We start from the raw sequence: 5,343 nt of genomic DNA, 5'->3' as shown, positions 1-5,343 counted from the left end.
CCCCCCAGGTCTTCAGCACACACTTGATCTCCCTCTCTGGATCTAAAGTCTCCAGCTGATCCATCGCTCCACGTCATCATCTCTGGCTCCATTTCAGGCATCACTGCTTCTCTGGGTAGGGTCCCGCTCTCTGCTCTTCTCCCTTGATGGTCCCAGGGACCTCTTGACAGCACTTTTTAAAGTTTTTATTGTGAAGTGAGTGATAGTTTACATGGGAGAACATTGACTTTACACCATCATTTCATTGCAATAATTACACTCTCTTCTACACATCATCATTTAACAGTGTTTGCTTCCATTCCCTGTTTTTGTTGTTTTTTTTTTTTGCCGGGGGAGGGGGGGGAAACGGGAGAAGATGCACACAGAAACACTTAGGAATATATAATCATTTAAACAACTAAAGGGCCCATTCTGCAAGTCTGCCTCCTGGCCATCAGCACCCAGTCTCTCCTTCCATGAGTCCAGAGTCCTCAGCTGCTCCCTCGCTCCATGTCCTCCTGTCTGTGGAAGGATTCTTTTGAACTGACAGAACATCACTAAACGGAAGGCAGATATTGCTGCTTTCCCAGGAGCAGCTGTGGTCCTAGTGGAACTCCCACTGATGAGACTAAAATACTGAGCTAATTGGAGCCCGCAGGGGTAGGAATTTTTGATCTGCGTTCCTTGGAAAACTGGAAACAGGCAAAGGGTAGAGCCTTTTATGGTAGTGGGACCAGTCAATCTGCTTTTGCATGAACAACTGAAAGAACAGAGGCCCCCCTTTCTGTAATCCATGTAATCAACAAAATAGCTACCCTAGCAAGACAGCTTGAATGCTGCACTGCAGAGTCAGGGCTTTTCTGCTTTGTTTGTTAAGGCAGGTCAGAAAGTATGACTCGTATATGAAAACTAAGAGATGATAATGTGCACAGTGAAATGGAAGGGGAAGGAAAAGTAAAGCAACAAATAAGCTCTGCCACTTCTTACGGGTTTCAGCAAGTTCCTCAACCTTTCACATCCCCTTTGTGCCCTATAGTATATGGAATCAAACTGACACCACCAACTCAAAAGGTCAGTGAGCTTAGTGGGGACAGTGAGTTAACAGGGGAAAAAGAATTGGAAAAGGTTGCACAGCTTGGATAATGCAATCAATGTCACTGAATTATACATGTAGAAATTGTTGGAGATGTATGTTTTGCTGTATACATAACAAAAACATCCAAAAGGATAAAGGATTATAGCCTAGAGTTCTACTCAGTCAGTTGAGGTCACTGTGAATCAAACACTGACCCAATAGCCCCTAATAACCATATATACATAAACACACACATAGCCACATCTCCGTTTTTGTCAGCTTGATCTATCACAGTTGCTACGTGAAATCTCCAACCACAAAAAACAAATGCATCTCTGTGTTTGGAGGATTTTGAAGTAAGTGCCCGATAAGAAAGAAGGTGGAATTTTGAGTATTTCAAGAGATCTTTCTGTTCTTCCCCTTTCTTAACCATTTATCTTAATGGATTCTCACTAACACCTTTCCTTACATGCTCAAAATGAACTTTCTAATTAATTACTAAAGCTTTCTGCCTTAGCTGCCCTCTGTTCATGTTAACTTTGTGGGCGTCTCATTCACAACTTCTGGATTCCGTGATCATTTCTAGCCAGGCAATTTCTAGATCAACCTCCAAACCTGATCTCCAAGTTTCCAACAAGGTAGTGATAGTCCATCATTATAAACTTAACATATCCCAAACAAAACACATCTTTACTCTAAAAGCAAGTTTCCTGAAGTAAGAAATTTCATCACTAACTTTGATTTCTCTACTGCAGAGAATTTTTTTCTTTACAGTATCACCTAAAATAGTTCAGTGTTCTTGTTCCTTTGCCACAACTTGAGTGTAGACCCTTGACATGGCTCACCTCCGGTCAAGGTGAATCTAGGTTCTAATTTAATCTATGTTTGATCTAATCTATGTTCTGTGCAATCTCTTTCAAATTTCTGATTTAAATAGATATAAAGTTCTGACATGGAGTCCTATTGTGATGCTGTGGGTTAATGCGCCCGACTGCAAAGCCATTTGAACTGCAAGGTTCGTGATTCAAGCTCACCAGCTGCTCTAAGAAACCCTATACAGGGTCCCTAGGGGTCGGAACCGACTCTATGGCACTTGACAACAACAACAAAGTTCTGACATATCTCCTTCAAGCCAACTACAGCAAAAACTATCTTCCTTTTCTCCTAAATATCTGGTGTTATCCCATACTGTTCCTCCTACCTACAAATATCTTTAACTGTCCTCTGCTTATCAAAATCCCCATCATTCAAAGACGGGAAAAACCTATACTTATGCCTTCAAATGCCTCCCCAACCTGGGGCTCCCATGACATTAACCTGGACACCATTCACTTGACATTCACAAAAATGCACCATTCGGTTAGCTCTCCTTTGACCTGTGTGTGTCTTTCCAGTTATATTAGCTCCCTGAGGTAAAAACCATGTCTCTTCCATGTTCTACCTTAAGTTTCTCTCTGGCTCAGGCACGTTGATTGAACTCTGCATTCCCTTTAGTTCTCAAGGACTGGCTGAAGCACTGTAAAAACCAACACCATCAAGGTGAGTCTGACATAGCAACCCTGAAGGACAGAGCAGAACTCCCCATAGGGTTTCCAAGGCTGTTAGTCTTTGGGGTAGTGGACTCTTCTTTCTCCCATGGAACTGCTGCTGGGTTTGAACAACCAACTCTTTCTGGTTAGCAGCTGAGCACTTACCCACTAACCAGGGCTAGTCTAGTGAAAAACATTTTTTCTTACAGGAGCTTGTCCATTAGGGAGAGATTTCTTGGCTGTAGAGGCATCCCATGAACCAAGAGACCATTCACATTTGGCTGCTGATTGCTTGTTGCTTGACAGAGACTCATCTATGTGTGAAAAGAAGATGTTACTTATTATTGGTTGGTGAAGATACCTACTTGGTTCCCCAACTTTGCCCAAAGTCCATAATTCCAGTTTAGGTCATTTATACATTCTTTAGGAATCGGGCTGTGAACCACAAGGTCAGTCATTCGAAACTACCAGCTGTTCCAAGGAGAAAGACGAGGCTTTCTGCTCCTGTAAAGATTTACAGCCTTGGAAACCCTGTACAGGGTCGCTATTAGTTGGAACCGACTCCACAGCACATAACAACAATTGTGCCTTTTGTAACGCCCTGGCCAGTAGCCCTAGCTGGGGCGCCAAGTTCACAGCTGAATGGTAAAGTCATGAGTTCTTTCTTTCCTCTCCAGTCCTAAATGATAGTAGCTGGAGGACGCCTGGTCAACCTATATGAAAGCAAGTATCAGCCATTTCCAAAGGGGAGAAGGAGCCTTTATTATTACTATTTGCATGTCATTAGGAAAGAAAACCTAAAAAGAAAAATCACAAATACAGAACAAAAATAGGGGAAAAAAACAAAACAGGTAAATTCTAACTAATTTCCTCTTATGCTCATCACACATTCCTGTATTTTACACCAATAACTCCTGGAGTAGTGAGTTCTTAATGAGAATCTATCACCTGAAGACTGTTTGTTAGAGAGTGCTCATCTTACCTGCACAGATTTTAGAATTTAAGCTTATTTACACTGATGCCACTCCAGATCTCTGCTTGTTCTCTCTCTCAGGTCACTGGCTCCATGCTCTTTTTGGCTATTTCTTCTATCTCCATAGAATATATCTTCCTCCCACTTTCTCTCAAATATTTGGATTAACCCTTCTTTGTCCATTAACAACCAGACTGTCCAAGTTAACTGTCTAGGCCTTGGGCCATCTGGATCACAGTCCAAAAAACCCACACATCACAACTCACAGTGACCTTATAGGACAGTAATCGTAATTGAAGCCGACTGTGACATCTTTATGCCTTGGAGCAGCTGGGAATTCAAACCATTGACATTTTGGTTACTAGCCAAGGGCTTAACTATAATACCACCAGGGCTCCTGGAACCACAACCAGGCTAATCCTACATGCAGAAGTCTTTTACCATCACTAAAGAAGCCTAATTTGTCTCCTAATAATTTATAGGCCTTACAGGTTTTATTTGTAAGTAGCCCTATTGTGAATACAGCTGCATACTATCCAGCCAATCTCCCAACAAGGCTAATGAGTAGATCTACTTGTACAATCAGGGGTTGACAAGCATGGTCAAAGGATACAAGTCATCCTTTCTCTTTCTCTCCATTCTTGTCTTCCATGACCCTTCACACTCTCAAAAGTAAGACTAAGGAACTACATGCAGGAAGTGGCGGCGGCAGTGTAGGACTACATAAATCATTATATAGGATGAGACCAGGCTCATCACCTCCGGAAAGAAACGAGCATCCTTAAGCTTGTCCACAGACTTACTTGAAACTGTTTTCTCCTCACTTTTGGTTGCCTTCTAAACCTGGGTTATGAGTACTAAACATCCAAAATTTAACAAAGGCAAAAATAAAAAGATCAAAGGTCAAGATAAAAACGAAGGTAAGGAGTCAAAGACATTCATACAACTGAATGTTAAGGTCATAGTAAATCTGAGATCAGTACCACTTTCAATTAAAAGAGTATCCTCAATTGTTCCCCCAAACTGAAACATGCAGACCGCATAGTTTACAATGACTCTTCAAAGAGCAGAATGTAAATTCTTAACCAATTCTAATTTGTAAAATTCAGTTACTTTTTCACTGAAATTAATCTGATCAGTGTAGAGTCACTGGATTATTGTGATAAACCCCTGACCAGAAATGAACTAAAACCAGAACACAACACATTTATTTAAAAAAAGTGGAATCATATACAATAACACAATTAAGACAAATTTACCGGATTTGAGGTGATAGACAGGACCTTAGACTGTGGCACTCGAGGTAACACCAAAGGATGGGGTTCACTATGCATACAGTTGCTTCCTGAATCTGGTCTGGTGATTGCAGGATTACTCTCATCATCTGGGCAAAGGAATAGAATCTGTTAACTCCTCGATAGCTTCAGATCCATAGCAATAGTGCAGGTATACCTCAGGAATACTGTGGGCGAGATTCCAGACCACCTCAAAAAAGGGAGTCACATAAAATTTTTTGGCTTCCTAATACGGTTCTGGTATGGTGCTGTAGGATCAGCACTGGACTGCTATCCACAAGATCGGCAGTTCAAACCCACCTTGGAAACCCTATATAGGGTCTCTATGAGTGAGTCAGAACCGACTTTATGGCACTTAACAGCAATATAAATAAGTTATGTTTACCATAGCCTTTTTTTTTTTTAATTTAAGGTTTTTATTGTGGATTGAGTGAAAGTTTACAGGGCACATCATCAGTTTCACATTCAACAATTCATATAACTTGTTTAATT

At 41.2% G+C, this 5,343-nt stretch overlaps 1 protein-coding gene across 1 annotated transcript in view; it reads right to left on the bottom strand.

Moving 5' to 3' along the window:
• FAM149B1 (family with sequence similarity 149, member B1) overlaps window positions 1-5,343 on the bottom strand; it is a 44,669-nt gene that overhangs the window by 6,345 nt on the left and 32,981 nt on the right. The window contains exons 8-9 of the mRNA XM_006835883.1: window positions 4,816-4,940; window positions 2,791-2,897 (exon numbers count right to left, since the gene is read on the bottom strand). Of these exons, the coding sequence (XP_006835946.1) occupies window positions 2,791-2,897; window positions 4,816-4,940 (232 nt within the window). The remainder of the gene's footprint in view (window positions 1-2,790; window positions 2,898-4,815; window positions 4,941-5,343) is intronic.

Source organism: Chrysochloris asiatica, unplaced genomic scaffold, assembly GCF_000296735.1.
Source record: "Chrysochloris asiatica unplaced genomic scaffold, ChrAsi1.0 scaffold00020, whole genome shotgun sequence".
NCBI lineage: Eukaryota > Metazoa > Chordata > Mammalia > Afrosoricida > Chrysochloridae > Chrysochloris > Chrysochloris asiatica.
The sequence above is the reverse complement of the archived record's forward strand: the minus strand, read 5'-3'. Positions and strand labels throughout refer to the sequence as shown.